The sequence below is a fragment of the Chelonia mydas genome, chromosome 1 (assembly GCF_015237465.2).
Source record: "Chelonia mydas isolate rCheMyd1 chromosome 1, rCheMyd1.pri.v2, whole genome shotgun sequence".
Classification (NCBI taxonomy): domain Eukaryota; kingdom Metazoa; phylum Chordata; order Testudines; family Cheloniidae; genus Chelonia; species Chelonia mydas.
The window spans coordinates 112,266,198-112,283,169 of NC_057849.1; the positions used below are offsets into that span (position 1 = coordinate 112,266,198).

General features: G+C 42.2%; 1 protein-coding gene across 6 annotated transcripts in view; it reads left to right on the plus strand.

Annotated features, from left to right (window-relative positions):
- The window catches only part of ST6GAL2 (ST6 beta-galactoside alpha-2,6-sialyltransferase 2), a 251,632-nt gene that overhangs the window by 216,915 nt on the left and 17,745 nt on the right, over positions 1-16,972 (plus strand). For all 6 annotated transcript variants that reach the window (XM_007054611.4, XM_043536374.1, XM_043536342.1 and 3 more), the window contains 4 exons: positions 4,008-5,010; positions 8,521-8,618; positions 10,920-11,021; positions 13,111-13,285. In XM_007054611.4, the coding sequence (XP_007054673.2) occupies positions 4,065-5,010; positions 8,521-8,618; positions 10,920-11,021; positions 13,111-13,285 (1,321 nt within the window). In that variant the 5' untranslated portion in view covers positions 4,008-4,064. The remainder of the gene's footprint in view (positions 1-4,007; positions 5,011-8,520; positions 8,619-10,919; positions 11,022-13,110; positions 13,286-16,972) is intronic.

The following is a 16,972-nucleotide window of genomic DNA, read 5'->3' on the forward strand; positions in this document are numbered from 1 at the left end:
TCTGGAAATTTAAAAAATATACATGGTTTTGCCTTTTGCTGTCCATACATTGTTAGTATTTTATTAAATCAATAAATGACCCTCTGACCGAGATATAGTTTCAACTGGCTTTTCTGCAAGCAAACTGGCTGAAGACAAAAACTCTCCAGACAGGAGTTGGAGCTTAGACATCAGCTAATGCTTAGAAGTGTCGACTGCTCAGGAGAGATGCAGCAAGATAAGATCTTGAGCTACAGGGCTGCCAAAGGGACACTATTACCTTTGCTGAAGAAGATACTATCTTATCTTCAACTACATTCTCCATTGTGCCAGCCTTGCTCAGTGTGGGTAGCCTCTTAATACCCAAGTAGTCTCATTGTGTGTAAGTAAGGGGGTAGGTAAATCTGGGGTGGCACATTTAGAACTTATTGGACCAAGGAGAAGACATGGAGACTGGTCTAGATTTCCTTTTATAGTCTGAGATTTGCATCATGAGCTAGCTGCCTGGACAGAAGTACTGGAAATCCACGGAAGTCCTTAGTCCGATTAATTCGTATACTATGAGCTTGGTGTTATTTTTCTGTCTTTACTAAACATCTCTTGTTTCCTATGCAGCATTTTTGTCATCTCAACAATTGGCATGTTCATTTTCAAGAAACAAAAATCATTCAGGCCCAGTTATGAGCATCAGAGCTGCTCACAGAGAGACCCCCTCCATGTGTGACTGTTCCACCCCTTCTACTCTGGAAAATGTGGGTGGGGAAGGAGGGGTCCTGGACAAATCTGCACTGCCTTACTTCCTTACCTTCCCAAGACCTCACAAAGCCTGGATCTGTGAGATGGGAGGGGATTTGCTAGGAGTGGAGAGTTGGTAGCTGCATGCTTGGTGGAGGGGGCCAGGTCAGACTGATGGCTCTCTGGACTTGCAGGTATTCCTTGGGGCTATATTACTTGTGTCATGTGGCTCCCCTTTTAACTGGGGTAGTGGTGGCCAGAGGTCAATGCTAACTGTGGGGGAATGGGGTGTATATGTGGCCTTATTGGAAGCCCAGAGTTGGTGAAGAAGCACAGAGACTCACCTGGATGGCCCAGGTGTCCATGAGATCCCTGATATCCTTCATGTTTGGGGCCTGACCTCACCTCCTGTTCCATGGGATAAAAACTTTGCAAAGGATCTTATACATCCAAAGGTTGTTCTGTAAATTGTTGATGTTTTTACTAAGGTTTCTGATTTAAGCTTGATGTGTCACTACTTCTGTTTGCATTAACAACTATACAGCCGTATAAATGTCCGTTGCTTTTTGAAAAAAAAATTCATTGCGTGACAAAAAACAAGCCAACGCCTACCAAAACTGTTTTGCCTCTTACAGTCTTCTGGTAATAAAATGTAGTGAAAATGAGAAATATGTAAGATTTCATGCTGGATTATTTTTAAATAGATGTGTTTCACAAATCAGTGGAAAATGTTAGTGCCTTCTTCCTCAATGACTTAAGCCACTGAAAACTGGACTGTTAGAAGGGTTGTGAAAGATACTTCCTTTGTGAAACTTACATGAAATGTATAGAGACAAAAAGTGGGTGAGGTAGTATCTTTTATTGGACCAATTTCTACTGGTGAGACAGCTGTCTGATCTTAAACAGAGCTCCGAGACCGGAAGCAAAGCTCTGTGTAAGCCTTAAAGCTTGTCTCTTTCACCAAAGTTGGACCAATAAAAGACATTATCTCACCCCCCCCCGTTCATCTCTCTAATATTCTGGGACCAACACTGCAAACATGAAATGTATACTTAGCTAGAGGAACACCTGAATGAGCAAAGGGTAACTTATCATGTGTGCTGTCCGGAAGGCAGTCATTGAAAAGCAGAGGGTGGATGGAAACCAGCAGGGAAAATGATAAAAAGGGATGAGAGTGGTTCAGACAGGCAAAGAATGCTGATTAACAAATGCAAATCATTTGAACGCTGAGTGGGCAGGTTAGAATAACGTCAGTGCAGATCTAAGTTACACAACAATCACACTGTAAGCAGTCTCCTGACAGAAGTAGCCTTGAGCCTTTTAAAAGTGGAAACAGCACTCGTGAACATACTGAAGAGACTCATCTTGCACCGACAGAGTGGGGGAGTAGGAAATGGGTCAGTTTGCATAATAGGTATTTTTCCAGGTGTTTTGTATAACCCAAGCTGAGTGTTTGCAGCGCATGGGAATTATCTGTTCACTGTTACACTGATTAATTTCTTCTGTGTATTAGAAGTAAGTTTGTTTGCAGTGAAACTTGGCCACTCAGCTATGACACTGTGATATTGTGTCTCTACTTGGACATTTGTAAGGCCCCAAGTCAGCTACTCTTTTGCTGCTCGAGGCTTTGCCTAGACTAGAAAAATAGGAAATAGCTTTACTACACAGTTAACTTGGGTGATTGGCACCCCCGGGTCTTAGCATCTGCAAAGCCCCACTTGCATTACTGCATCCTCCCCATGTGTGTCTGGATGTATGGGCTGATCCTCTGCCCCACCCTGCCATAATATGCTCTTCTGTTGCTGGTCAGCTCAGTGGTAAAGAGCATCCCAATGTCTGTGACAAGCCAACAGCCCTGCAATGTATCTTCCTTGGAGTAAAGTCCTGTCACTCAGATTTTACTTCATTTTTCCAGGATTTTGTCCCTAAAAGTCCTCCACAATCCCAGCATTGTGGGTAAAGTGCAAATTTCCGAGCCTATACCTGATTTTTTTTTTTTTTTAAAAGTGTTGCTATCCTTGAGCTGCATATTTAGTGGCTTGTCCGATTTTGTCTGCATATTTAGTGGCTTGTCTAAAAGTTCGCTCTTTTAGAAATTGGCTAACTCTTGGCATACAAAAATCCACTGTGTTCTTTCCACTAATACCACAGAAAGTGTTGTACAGGGGATGTGAAAAAGACAGTTGTTTTGCATATAAAGGGCCTGATATTCTGCTGGACTACACCGGTTTTAAAGCCATTGGGCCAGATAAGATCGTTCAGATGGTGCAATGACGCAACACCAATTTACACCAGCTGAGGAAAATTTCAGTAGCGATACATCAATGTAAAACCAGTGCAACATGGGATAATCAGGCCATAGAAGTAGTAGTATAAGCATGAGGTGACACAGCTGAAATAGACATACACTGTGCTCGATGTTATTCTATGACAAATGAAATTTGTCCTTCAAAATACAAATGTGCCGCCAGCATATTACTACATGCAGCCGATTTCTGTTTCTGTAGGAGTAGTGGGCCTAATTCTCCTTTCACTTGCGCTGGCTTTCCTCCAGTGTTACACCATTGACTTCACATGAGTTATTTCTGATTTATACCTGTGTGAGAGAAGAATTGGGCTCAAAGTCTGCAGTAAGACCCATCCATATTTGAAATTCATGCTGAGGTTACACAGTTATCCACAGCACAGCCTGAGGCTAATATGTTGCTGAATAGTTTGTAGAACAACTTGCAGCGGTGTGTACATCCACTTGCATAATTTAACCATATAAAATGGAGGTATCCCATGTAAATGAATAAGGCCCCATCCCAGCCTGCCTCCCCTCACTAGCTCCTATGCACAGCAAGGCTCTGTGCCATGTAGAGGCCGTGTGTACTGTCTACGTAACTCCTTGACATTTATACAGAAGAATCATAGTAGTTTGACTGCACATAACCTTCCATGGCCACAGAGAGAGGGAGCTGGACTTTCTCCATAGTGCACATTATTAAGTTTGGTGTATTGGGTACAGCAGAAGCCGACAAGTAAATGACCTCCTCCAAAGCAGGTTCCAATGTTGCTCTATAAACTGGCCACCAGAGACGACTTCTGTAGCCAGCAGTTGTCACCATGTGGATAGAGACAAAGTGTGTCACCTATATGGTGTCCCAGAGTGGCTATGTTTGTTTCTTCCCCTGAGACTCCCACGCTGCTGTGTATGCACTGAGCCTACTCTTCCCAGAACTTGTTAATATACTTCTACGTTTTTTCTGTTTTCAGAACAGCTCTTGATTAATATTTGATATTTTTTTCAGGTTTCATTCCCCTTCACCAATACTTCAAGGCACAGAGGAGTCGGTACAGGCATTGCCATGAAACCTAACTTGAAGCAATGGAAACAACTAATGCTGTTTGGGCTATTTGCATGGGGTCTCCTTTTCTTGGTGATCTTCATCTATTTTACAGATAGCAACGCTGCTGAACCAGTTCCAAGTTCCTTCTCTTACACTGAGACGAAGAGGCTCTTGCCCATTCAGGGCAAGCAGAGAGTTATTATGGGAGCAATACATGACCCATCATCCTCCGAAACCATAGATAGGAACGAGGTGCTTCTTAACGAAGAGCTCTTAGATTCATTTAATTTGGGGACCGGAAGCATTAAAAAGTGGATTGATCTAGAAGATGGCTTTGAAAATGAAGAAGAGTATTTTCCTTCCCAGATAGGGAGAAAATCAAAAAATGCTTTCTATCAAGGGGATGACAACTATTTATTTGCTGCTGGCCAGCCTCGGCAACACAGCAACATTCAAGAGATAGTGAAATTCATCTCTCCCAATGAGGATGATCAGAAGGAAAATGTTTTACAGGAAAAATGGACCCATGAGAAAAGAACAAAGAAAAGAAACCCGACACACAGGAGAAGCCAGCTGTTTGATGAGTCTGATGATTGGGATGGTTTATATTCCACAATGTCAAAATCCGTCCTTTATAGGCTTTGGAAAGGGGATGTCTCCTCCAAGATGCTGAACCCTCGCCTGCAGAAAGCTATGAAAGACTATCTGAACACCAACAAGCATGGGGTGCGGTTCAAAGGGAAACGAAACTCCAGACTGACAGGAGACCAGCTCATCTGTGAGCTCAAGGACAGGGTGCATGTGAAAACAATAGATGGCAAGGAGGCCCCCTTTTCAGCTCTTGGATGGGAAAAGCACGTTCCTCAAATTCCACTGGGCAAACTGTATCCACATGGCTTCGGAAGCTGTGCCGTAGTTATGTCTGCTGGTGCAATACTGAACTCGTCTCTAGGGGATGAAATAGGTGGGTGAAAATGCTTCTCACTCATAAGTGTGTGTGTTGTGTGTGTGTTCATCTATCAAAGGGTCCATCCTTTTTCAGGGATAGGCCTGATGATCCTTATTCTTCTCTCTCCCCAGCTTTACATCCATATAACTCCATAGACTTCAGTGGAGTACTCCTGTATGAAACCAGTATAACTGAGAGAAGATCAGGCCCATGGTAGTCATTCATTTTAAGAGGGTGACATTTTATTTATTTTATTATGGATTGGGTCACAAAGAATGCATTGAGTTTAATAGAACAGTGACAGTTTTGCATATTGGTATGATGCACTTTTACTTCCTTAACAGGATAGATTTATTCTCAGGCTTTCATTTTTAAAAGATTCATTGTATTTCTGTCTATACATTAGTACATTGTAAGGAAAAGCTTTTGTTTTGTTTGTTGTCTTAGGATTTCTTTACTGATGTGACATAATCATAGTATGTTAAAAGGATCAAGAGAAGGAAGAAATGTATGCATCAAATTTCCTCCATTTGCTTCGGGAGGACAAAGAATTATCTGTCCCAACTTTCTATAGAAATCTTTGGATGTACACTAGTAATTCCTCCCATCATCCAGGATTTCTCATCCTCGTATCTGCTTCATCTTACTGCTTTGTCTCTTTGCCACGGGTTTCCCTTAAATCTCTGTGATCTATTAGAACCGCTGTCATTATTAAACTACTCTACTGGGCTTCCAGCACAGCACAAGTGCCCTGCCAGCCTGCAGCTAAAATCAAAACTGAGCAACCCCCAATTTCATGAGAAGTCCCACTGATTTAGAAACCTCTGAGGTGAAACAGCTCAACAATTCCTTCCTCCGACTGTGTGCTGTCACTGAAATGAAGCAAAATCCTTTAGTGTCAGAGTCTCAAACCAGCACAGGTATTTTCAGTGTGGTATTGGGTGCTCACCCTGACATCGTGGTGCCTTTAGTGCCCATTTGACTCCATGGCACTAAGCATTCCCTCATAACTATTCTGGTCATGGCAGCCTCATGCCACTCACTCCATATTCTTGTGGAGCCTTCAGTTTAATTGGGAATGTTCACCAGATGTGTCTCTCCTGAGTGGAAGAGTCCTAATAAAAGTTTCAGGTTTGAAATGCCACCATTAATAAGGCCGTCGTCTAACATTTCAAACCCCTCTATCGGAAAAGCCTGTGGGGAAGGAACGGGGGAATGAAAATTAAGGTTCCCCTCAGAAGCCTCTGCCCCGAAGCTTCTCCTTCCTGAGGCACAGATTTTCAGTCCCGAAGAGAGGCCATCTAGAAAGGGAGAGATCTGCTGATGGAAGGACATGGGGTGCAGCTCCAGGTTGCATGCGCCTTCTCATAGTTTGTGATGTGCATATCAGGGTTGTAACTAGATACCTTTCCAGAAGCAAAAAATTGATAACAGAGGATCACAGGGACTTTTTATTAGTAGCCCTTTAGCTCCCTCTTCTGTGTTCCTATTAGAAATGCTGTCACAGACTTTAATTTGCTTTTTGATTCTTGGACTCTCATCATAGGTGTTTTTGAAAGAAGATAGATGTTGCAACTGTAAACACTTGTATTGCAAGTCATGTTATTTAATGGAAACACAACTGTTTTGGCAGCATCACAGTTTGTTGTGAAGTCATGGGGAGGTTTTATTTTCCCCTTAACATGTGAACAGCAGTCAGTCATTTTATAGCTTTATCCTGAATACCTCAAAATACTTCACAAGGTTTAAAATCACTTCTCTTAAAAGCAGCTAATGTAAGTGTTAAACTGCATCCCAGTTTACTTTTCTTTTAAAAGAAAAGGTTTTTACACATGATATAAAAGCAGCACTAGTGGATGTTGGAAGTTTTAAGACGCTGTGCTAAAATGTGTTTACAAACACACAGTGAATTGTATAACTCCCCTTGTCACAAGATTGTGGTCAAAACTTTCAAATCTGGACACCTAAAGTTAGGGTCCTAAAATCCATATTTAGGCACCTAAATATAAGGGGCTTAATTTTCAGACGTGCTGAGCCTGCAGCTCCCATTGATGTTTCTGGGGGAAAAAATCAGGTCACTTATGTTTAGGTGGAAGGGGCCAAGATCTTTAGAGCCAGATTATGTGAGGCCATTGCATGGCGCACAGGGATGTACAAGAAGCCTCCCCTCCCTGCTTGGTACCAGAAGGAGCTGAGGTGCTCAGCACCTTGCAGATTTGCAGGGCTCAGTCCCGAATCTCACATTCACACAAGTAGCTCCGTTGACCTCAGAGTTGGGATGTGTTGCATTGCAGTAGCTCTCCACTGTTTTTCCAGGCAGAGGGCCTGGGTGAAGAGGGGAGAGTCCGTTTGGGTGGGACTGGCGTGCAAAGTGAATGCTGGGCTCCATTTTGAATGATTTTGTAGCTGTGCCCAGAGCTATGGATGGATGCATTTTAAATATAGTTAAATTAATAACTGTTATAGTAACTCATTGTACTCATCAGTTAAATTGTCATATGAGAAGAGGTGGGTAACATGCTTTGGCCTAGATCATCCTCTCTCTCTCCATAGGCCTAGGGACAAAACTTGTGTGAAAGCAGGAGAGTACTGTCTGTAGTGGGAGTGCCATTCTCACTAACCCCCTTTCTTATAGTTCCTCTGCACCCCCTTCCAACCTCTTCTGAAATCTACATAAGCAGTAGGGAATACTCACAAAGACAATACAGATGCAAGCTTCAATCCAGCAAAGTGCTTAAACTGAAGTCAATAGGACTTAAGCATGTGCTTAAAGATAAGCATATGGTTGACCACTTTGCTGAATTGGGGCCAAAGTCAGTTGTCTCTTATACAGAGCTCCTCTTCCTAATTACACGACTCCAGTTTGTGTGAAAGCCCTAGCAGTGCAGCCCTATTGGAGCCCAGGGTCCGGGAAGCCAGAGAGGGCCCTAAAGTTGCTGTGGAGGAATCAGGCCTGTGTGCTGACAGCTCTGCCCACCCACAGATTCCACACGAGCTGCACAGATTTGGGGAATGAGGTTGGATTTGCAGGTTTGGGGGACAGAATTCTGCTTTATAAAATATAAGCCTATTATAGACCTCTGTATCTAAGCAGTGATGATCATTACACAGCTGCATACTGACCTAATTTAATGCATCTTTGCATGAAGTATTTGTTTTAATATATTGCAGTAGAAATAATATGCAAAGTTGTGTGGACTAATAACCTTTCCATCCTAATTTTATCCAATGATGGTAAATCTGTATACATTGCAAGAGACAAGGTGGGCGAGGTATGACATGGCTGCAACTACACTGCATATGCATTGCAAGTTAAATTAGTATTGGATTGTTCTATATTTTTCCAGTGGATTTGAACAATTGTAGTAACATATGGCAGATAAAGAGGATTTTGGCTTTGCCTCATGGTAGAATATTTATCCTCTGAATACCAGGATTAGGAATATTTACAAATCCATTTTCCTTGAAATTAGATTGTTTTATCTTACTAAGAAATATATAAATGTAGCCCTTTTGTGCCCTTAGATTCTCATGATGCAGTTCTGAGATTTAATTCTGCTCCTACACGTGGCTATGAAAAAGATGTTGGAAATAAAACGACCATGCGCATCATTAACTCTCAGGTCAGAATCTTTTGTGAACTCATGTGTTTATTATTTCTATACAATATAACATTGCTTAATTAACATCTTAGAAATCAAACATTTTAAGGACAAAGATGGTTGGATAATCTGGTGAGCAACTAGTGATTTACGCCAATGACATAACAATGATGTAGAACTGATGAAACATTCAGGGTCAGTTCTCCCCTACAGGGTATTCTTGCATAGTGGCAGGAAACTTGATGAGTCTGGAATCACAGAGTTCCCCGAGACAAAGAAATCAAGGATGGGTTTGCAAAGTTTTGGATGAAGCCTGGAGATCTCAGGGTACCTGCTTAAGGCCAGAGTCATCACTGCAGAGGATTTGTGCCTCCATACTGCTTCTGGGTCCCCGTGATCCCGTAGGAGCATGGCTCCTGGAACTCCCCTATCTTCCATTACAAACCGCCACCCCACCTTTTCCTGGGAGTGAGCTGTCTTGGAGCATGACCTAGGCCAAGTCACTGCACCTCTCTGTAAGTCCAGTTGGAAATGTATACAAAATACAGAAACCTCAGTGAAAACTAAACAATGCATCTGAGCTGAACTTCCTCAAATAACCAGAAAAAAGTTTTCCTCCACAGAGGTTAACACTTGTTGAGTTGTAGTGACATCTTGTGGTTGAAGTATTTTTTTCAATTTTCAAAAACTGCTAAAACTGATTTCCTAAGCTCTGGCCTTGGACAAACCACTTCATTTTCTCCTTTCAGTTTCCCCATCTGGGGATTGTGAGGATTTAATTAGTTAGTGCCCTTACAGTGTTTTGAACATAAAACATGCTATATAAATTTTAATTATTATTATTTTTATTATTGCATTTTCAAAATTGTGTCATAGCAAACCTTGCGTAACAGTAGCATTACTGTTAAATTATTCCTTTTCTTAACTATTTGTTTTTAGCAGTGCCCCCAATGTGGTAGGTGCTGAGCAAACTTAAAAGAAGACATGATCTCTGCCTTAATAAGCTTATACTCTGAAGACAAGTGTTCACAGTATTTTAAAAAGCACTACCCATAGAAATGGAAGGTTAGGGATACTGTGGTGGTTTGGACTGATTTTTCTGGTATTGTAGAAACCTGATGAAAAGTCATCTAAGCTCAAAGTTTGTGGTAGGGAAAATACTGCTATGGCAATAAAATTATTTTTCTCAAGGAAATATGGCTCATTGAAACTAAAGGGAAATGACAATTAGTTTTGAATTCATTTGTCTGGAATTCAGATTAATAAAACAGCTGGAGCCAAATTAATGCTGTTTTAATCACTGTTGAAATCATTCTTCCCAATCCTCCCTGGGTTTGGATGACCCAGGGATCAGCAAGATCTGCTTTAGGAGCCAAAGGAATAGCAGCTCAGGGAAAGGATGGGCCAGGAGGAATGAAAGGAAGGCCACAGTGGGCTAGAAAGATTAGGGAGAAGATGTATTGGAGAGAAACAGAAGGGCAATTGACAGCAGTGGATCTGAGTTGTATTATTTAAGCTAAAAACAACAGAACACCAAAGTAGAATCCTGGAGTCACATCTCTCCTGTGAAAGTTGCTGGCTCCCCAAGAAAAGGTTCCGATGTGCAGTTTGGGCTAGTAATACTTTAATTTTAAATTTCCAAAATACATAGCTGTGTCCACACACAACTGGTGGGCTTCTGGGTGGGCCTGTAACATGTTCCTTACTGGTGATCCACTGTGGACACAGTTGTAATTCAGTGAACTGAATCTTCACACATGCACGAGTGCTGCTTACGGTGAAACTCTTAACATGTAAAATTGATAAAAGTTCACTGAAGGTTCAAGTAACACAAGTGCCTGAGGGAAGCTTTTATTTCAGAGAGGAACTCCTGACTATTTTCTGGACACACACCCTATGTGTATCCACAGGGCCACCAGATAACTAGGAGCATCTGAAGCTGTGGAGGGGGATGAGAAGGCCTTGGGGAAGTTGATTATTCTTTTTGTACTTCCTGTGGGCTCAGGTATTTTTACGTGTTTAAAAAAACCCAAACGCCTTGCATTTAGCCTTAGCAAGAAAAGGTTGATGATAACCCCCCTTTTCCCCCTCCCCCACCATTTTTGTTGGCTTGTTGAGCATCCAGCAACAACATGGATGTGTATCTGTGTTGCCACTGATGTGCCGTGTTTCAAAAAGCTTGATGCTCATAGAGTTCCTGGACTTCACTCTGGTACTCGTTTGCATTTACTAGTGCTGTTCTTTTGCATGGTCTTTTGTAGAGAGAGGATTCATGTTGCTCAGGTTTCATTAAAAACTTTTTGTGTGTGTGTTTCTTTGCAGATTCTCACCAATCCAAACCATCACTTCATTGACAGCTCATTATATAAAGATGTTGTTTTAGTGGCCTGGGATCCTGCTCCTTACTCTGCAAATCTGAACGTGGTAAGTCCTCAGTTTGCTCATTTCCTCCCAACCAGCTGAAAACGGTGGACAAAGTTACTTGCAATGAATAGTTTGATTCTACAGCCCATAGCTACCGGTCAGTTCAATGATCTCAAGATTTTAATGTGGTACTTATAACTAAGCACACCATTTCTATATGGAGATATATATTCACTGGGCAGTCTTTTGAATGGCCCTCACTTCTACCTGAGCAGACTACTTATTTTAAGAGATACTGAGGGCAGATGGATTGGTAGGGAGTTGGGGTGAGGTTTTACTGTTTTGTGTATTCAGAATGAGAGTTAGATAATAAATATGGGAGAAATTGCTGTGTGTGGCAGGTAGGGAAAGTGCCGTATTTTGTGGAGGGGCATGAGCTAAGGTAAATCATCACATCTGTATTTTCCATCTTCCCCTATGTCCCACCACAAAAACCCTACACTTAAATAAAAATACATAATACGCTTCCCTAGTCTCTTCCAAATCCATTGACCCTCAAGCACACCCCCATATATATTTATTCACAAGTCCCCAGACTTCCAAATTAATTTGCTGGTGCCCTCCTCTCCCAAATCCCTTTGTTTCCAGTCACCATCACCCCCCAAAAATCCATCTTGCAGTCTCTGGAGGGGCTCTGTAGAAAAGGAGGCTATTAGCAGTGGGAGCCCAGGGAAGCAATAGAGCTGAGCATGCTGCAGCTGGAGATAAGTGTGCCTGTTTCATCAGGTGAACCCCCTTTAGTGCAGCTGACAGAGTGCTTTCAGCCTCCTCCAGGAGCTGCTGCAGCTGGTGGGGACAGAGAGGTGCTGTAGCGATGTGATGTTTTGGAATGAAATTCTCTCCACTAAACCTATTTAACCCCTAATTAATTACTCAACACGGGTTTGTGAATGGTGCATAGGCCTTGTGTTGGTTCTGTGCACTGGAGTGAATTGCATATTGGGAGCACATGCATGTAGAAGGGAGCAGAGCAGCCCAAGTTCAGGACTGGCTCACTAAGAAAATGTCCAGCAACCCAGGCCGGCTTGGTGACTGCTTTCGTACTTTAGTGTCAACATAGAGCCGCTGGTCATAGAATCATAGAATATCAGGGTTGGAAGGGACTTCAGGAAGTCATCTAGTCCAACCCCCTGGTCAAAGCTGGACCAATCACCAACTAAATCATCCCAGCCAGGGCTTTGTCAAGCCTGACCTTAAAAACTTCAAAGGAAGGAGATTCCACCACCTCCCTAGGTAACGCATTCCAGTGCTTCACCACCCTCCTAGTGAAAAAGTTTTTCCTAATATCCAACCTAAACCTCCCCCACTGCAACTTGAGACCATTACTCCTTGTTCTGTCATCTGCTACCACTGAGAACAGTCTAGATCCATCCTCTTTGGAACCCCCTTTCAGGTAGTTGAAAGCAGCTATCAAATCCCCCCTCATTCTTCTCTTCTGCAGACTAAACAATCCCAGTTCCCTCAGCCTCTCCTCAGAGGTCATGTGTTCCAGTCCCCTAATCATTTTTGTTGCCCTCCGCTGGACATTTTCCAATTTTTCCACATCCTTCTTGTAGTGTGGGGCCCAAAACTGATGAGGCCTCACCAATGTCAAATAGAGGGGAACGATCACGTCCCTCGATCTGCTGGCAATGCCCCTACTTATACATCCCAAAATGCCATTGGCCTTCTTGGCAACAAGGGCACACTGTTGACTCATATCCAGCTTCTCGTCCACTGTAACCCTGAGGTCCTCTTCTGCAGAACTGCTGCCTAGCCATTCGGTCCCTAGTCTGTAGTGGTGCATGGGATTCTTCCGTCCTAAGTGCAGGACTCTGCACTTGTCCTTGTTGAACCTCATCAGATTTCTTTTGGCCCAATCCTCTAATTTGTCTAGGTCCCTCTGTCTCCTATCCCTACCCTTCAGTGTATCTACCTCTCCTCCCAGTTTAGTGTTATCTGCAAACTTGCTGAGGGTGCAATCCACGCCATCCTCCAGATCATTAATCGTGTTGTATTTTATATTCTGTTTAGTGTGTATTGAGAAGCACCCTAGGACTGATCAGTTTCTCACTTTTGGTTGTTTTCCCTCCACCCCCACCCCCCGCAGTGGTTTAAGAAGCCAGACTATAACCTGTTCACGCCTTACGTGCAGCATCGCAGGAGGAATCCAAACCAGCCATTTTACATCCTCCATCCCAAGTTTATATGGCAGCTCTGGGACATCATTCAGGAGAACACTAAAGAGAAGATACAGCCCAACCCACCTTCATCAGGTTTCATTGGTAGGTGTGTCTAGCAATGCCCTAAAAGACATGTTATCTAAATAATGGTTAAATAGATACACTCCTCATAATCAGGCCTGTTTTCATGCATTATTTATTGTGCTAGTATAATGACAATGACCAATTAAAATACACAGCATGGGAAACATGGTATAAAAGAACAGGGTGACTCACTGTGAATGTTATGGGTTCTTGACCCTTAAATCAATATTTTATGAAATGCTCAAGTGTATGGAGTTTTGCAGTGAGATATACGGGGGGTTTGTGTGAAACAAAACTATTACTTTTACTTACAGGTAAAGTCCACCGCAGGTTATAGATACATTGAAATTCCTGTTGGGCTATTACTGTCCATTGTAAAGTTTTAAAATCTTAAACCAACCAGTCAAGCCGCATGCTTCCTCCACAAACGACGGGGGAGGAGGAGTCTTCCTGCCCAGGCAGGGCTCTGTGGTACTACTCCAGCCTCAGAGTAGCTAGTGCATGCCACCCTCCCCTTACACTAGGAGGGACAGAATTTCAACTCAGTTTCTTGGCCCTTCCATAATATTTCCCTGAAGAAGGGATGATTTGGCCCAGAGGTCACATTTCCTGTTGTGTGATTGTCAATGCCTGGTAGATGCTTATCACTAACATGTAGGGATACATGTAAGCAATGCATTATGAAGTCTCAAGACCTGACAGGATTCATCGCTACTGGTGGATACACAGATAACAACAGTTCAGCAAGGGTTGCCTTCCACCTCTGGTTTGAGACTTTACCCTTCCCCCCACGGATAAGGATCTAACCATAGTGATCCATGTGTTTATCACAGTCAGAAAATACTGGGGCTGAAGATGAAGATTACCTGGATACTTGAGCTAGTACAACAGGTAGGAAAAGCCATGTCTCCCCAGTGCTCTGCATCCTCTGGTGGCTTCCCATTGGATTCCAGAGCCAATTCAAGGTCTTAGTGAAAGTTTTTAGGCTTTCAGTGGCATAGGATCGAAATCACCTGTCCAGTCATGATCCACCAGAAGAGCTGCGTTCATCAGAATGGTGAAGCTGCCAGTTCCCAGCGTGAAATTTTTGGAAGCTGGAGCCAAAGAATTCTGGAAATGATATCAGGGCATTGCTCAGAGCTCACTGTTCAGCAAAATCTTTCCTAGAATAATGAAAACTTTTAAATAAAATAAAATAACAGCTGCTGAACCTGGGAATAGTGAAGAGGAAGAGTCCAGTTGTCAATCCAGAATCTGTCTTTAGGAATGCTGCAAAAACGTCCTCTCTGAAAAGACCTTTGCACTGTAAGAGAGACAACACTGAGACATTTTCCATGACAGGCTAAACTGTTGTGGAAAACTTCAGCCAAAACTGTTAGGCTATTTCTGAGAACAAGGCTAGCAGAAAATACTTTTTTTTTTTAAACATTAAAAAAGTTCCACCTTGTAAACGCCTACCCCCCGCGCACACAAAACAAAAAAAATAAAAGCCCCAAAAAACCCAAACCAGAAATGCAGTCAGAAATAAATCAGCCTTAAAAAAAAAACCCACACCACCATCTTTACCTCATGCAGTTTTTTAATCCCAAAAAGGGAGCTGTGCCAGACTCCATGAAATTAACTAGGGACATTGCTTTTGCTGTTGATATTACACGAAGGGCACTCTGGACAGCAGTATAAAATGCTAAAATAGATAATTGGACAAACCAACTGTGAGCCTTAATTGCCTTATTTGTCATCTAGCTACTATTTCATTAGGTGCATTTGAAAGCTCTTCAAAATAGATATTTCACATTTAAGAGCATATTGAATATATACCTATACAGTGCACATGTAATGTAGTTTAAACTGAAAGCGAGCATACTACAGCAACTGTGTATTGTCAGTGGTAGATGTAAATGGGATAGGTCGGTGGTTGGAGCATTGGCCTGCTAAACCCAGGGTTGTGAGTTCAATCCTTGAAGGAGCCATTTAGAAATCTGCAGCAAAAATTGGGGATTGGTCCTGCTTTGAGCAGGGGGTTGGACTAGATGATCTCCTGAGGTCCCTTCCAATCCTGATATTCTCTGATAATGCATAAATAATGTAATTCAATTTGGCAGAAATCTGATGGGACATGTTAGTGTTCAGACTGGTTATCTATCAACAACTCAAGTGGCAAATATCTGTTTGGAACTGAAGCTGACAGACACAAATGAGAGGGACGGTATGATAGCCATGTAATCTAAATTGCACGGCACTGCTTGTTTGTTTGTAAATCTAAAAAATTAGCATATTTAGGGATGAATATCCCTAGCAAATATAATTCAGATTGAATAGAGGGACTAGATAAATGAAAGTTGTTATAAAATATAACAGTAACTTATTTTAAAGATGACATCTAGGAAATGATTTATTAAATGCCCATACTATCTTAGCACAATCTCATTATTAGCATGAAAACATCAAATTAAGAAAGATCCTGCTGTTTATAGTAGCCTAAAATGCACTTATGAATTTCCACAGGTAGAGGGACCTATTTCCTTTTAATCTAAGCCTGCATTTATAACTTGAACCAAAATAAGCATGCCTAAAATCAGTTTATTAGAATGCCTTTTTTCTAAATCAAGATTTGCAGCTGTACAGTTAAAACAGACGCATAGCCCTTGTCACTTATTTTTCTCCTAAAGGGACAGATTCTGTCATCCATACTCACATTGTGTAGCATGTTACTCATCATAGTCCTATTGAAGTCCTTGGGATTACTTCTGGAGTAAAGTTCTACTTAACATGGTTATAATAATCTGTATCTAACTAAACAAAGGAATAGGGGAATGTCGCTCTCCTGTTTAACATATATGTTCTGGATATTCTCCCATTGGAGGTGGTTCACCAAGTTTCCAGCTATTTATTATATACTGAGAAAGGGGTGTACAACTGAAAACAGTCCGGGGATGCAGTGAGAGAGAGAGAGAGAGATTCCAGCTGACCACGCTGTACAGAAGGATAGACCCATCCACATATTGTTAAGGTCACTAAGTGGCCCTTTTGCTGGCTGAGCTTGAAAACCTTCCTAGCACAATAGTCAGGATAGCAAATCTTTAGTGATGTTACTAGTGAGATTGCTCTGTATTGTCCACATTTCGTACATTGCAAAGGGTACATACTCTGAGCCCAGACCTGGGTAAAAGTACATCCATGGTATGGAGTCTTCAGGAGCTCTGCAGCCTTCCTGGTACCACTACCTATTATTAGGTTGCCCAACACTTCCCATAATAAAGCCCTGTTTTCAGATGTTGATAACTTTGCTGAATTTAAACGATCTGGGCTGAAATTTTCCATGACAGGCTAAATTGTTTTGGAAAACTCCAGCCAAAATTGTTCACCTATTTTTGAGGAGAAAATACTTTCCATTTTTTACATTAAACAAAAATTCTGGTGACCTTTCCTTTGGAAATGCTCTAGCGCTCCCATGTTGTGGAGTGGGGACTTGAAATTTGGCAGAGGAGTAGCCTTTGTGTCAGGGCTGTCTCCTTTACCATCCTCATGAAAATCTGCCCAAACTTGGCCAAGTTATAAGCCTTTGAAAAAATCAAATCTACGCAGACTGGCTTGCTGTGGATATCACAGTGGATGGCAGGGGCTTGTGCAGCCTTAATACTCCCAGTCAGAAGAGAATGGGACAAGGGTCCCTACCCAGTGACAGATGATGGCAGGCAACCTGAG